Here is a 1,069-nt window from a genome sequence, read left to right as displayed (position 1 = left end):
CCGGACGACCGGACGACCGGACGATCAAGCGATTATACAAGCTGCATCTGACTATGTCAGAAGAGCTAATAATAACAACAATCTTCATTTTCTTCTTCTTCTTCTTCTTCTCCTTCTGCTTCTTCTTCTTCTTCTTCTTATTATTATTATTAGTTAGTTATCATTGTTTCAGCAATTCTTCTCGCGCAGATAGTTTTCTATTGTCTCCGTGAAGCTCGCCTAACGTGGGGGGGGGGACAAGTAATCGACGACATGGTCACGTGACAAGACGACGGCATGGTCACGTGACAAGACGACGACATGATCACGTGACAAGACGTACCTTTCCATGGCGTCGCTAGCCCAACTGAGTAACGTCGCTCTGGCGCCAACATTCGGCGCTGGCGCGGATTTTACCTCCTCCTCCTTCGTCTGCTTCTCGCTCTCAGCAACGCCATCTACCGGCGCTAGTACTGAATCGGCTCGCTTGCGTTCTAGGAGTTCGCGCGTGCCTTTCTCTATCTGCGAGAAGACAGACCGCAGTTGGTTGTGAGAAGATTATTAATTGCTATATCTGTTATTGTTATAAATTTAATTAAGGTTTCGACCATTTAATTATATTATTTGAAGAGAATTACGATTACGTTTATAATGCACTAAGTTTTAGAAGACTTATTTGTATCTGAAGGACGAAAAGCAAACATGAAATCAATTAGGCCCCCTACCTCATATTGAATAACAAAATAAGCTAATTAAATAAGCCTAATTACTGTCGTACTCGAGAAAAATAAATTGAACTATAATGGTTGAATTTAGATAATATTATTATATTCCATATTTGAATTCTCATTCCTTCTTCCTTTAAAACAGAAAAGTCACGAAACTTGTCAAAATTTTATTGCAAAATTACAGTGATGCCTATCTCTATTAAAACATTGCTCGAATTTGGAATATGCTTCCTTCCTTATACTATACACGCAAGCATACTATAATATACGTAAGCATACTATACACGCAAGCATACTATAATATACGTAAGCATACTATACACGCAAGCATGCTATATACTTAAGCATACTATATACGCAAG

The 1,069-nt window shown here is 39.0% G+C and overlaps 1 protein-coding gene across 1 annotated transcript in view; it reads right to left on the bottom strand.

The window, feature by feature from the left end:
- The window catches only part of LOC106812758 (alpha-actinin-4-like), a gene marked incomplete in the record, with an annotated part of 18,425 nt that overhangs the window by 1,110 nt on the left and 16,246 nt on the right, over positions 1-1,069 (bottom strand). Inside the window, 1 exon segment of the mRNA XM_014816729.1 lies at positions 309-501. Within this exon segment, the coding sequence (XP_014672215.1) occupies positions 309-501 (193 nt within the window).

The sequence above is a fragment of the Priapulus caudatus genome, unplaced genomic scaffold, assembly GCF_000485595.1.
Source record: "Priapulus caudatus unplaced genomic scaffold, Priapulus_caudatus-5.0.1 Scaffold683, whole genome shotgun sequence".
NCBI classification, from domain to species: domain Eukaryota; kingdom Metazoa; phylum Priapulida; class Priapulimorpha; order Priapulimorphida; family Priapulidae; genus Priapulus; species Priapulus caudatus.
This window is presented reverse-complemented; position numbering and strand designations above follow the sequence as displayed.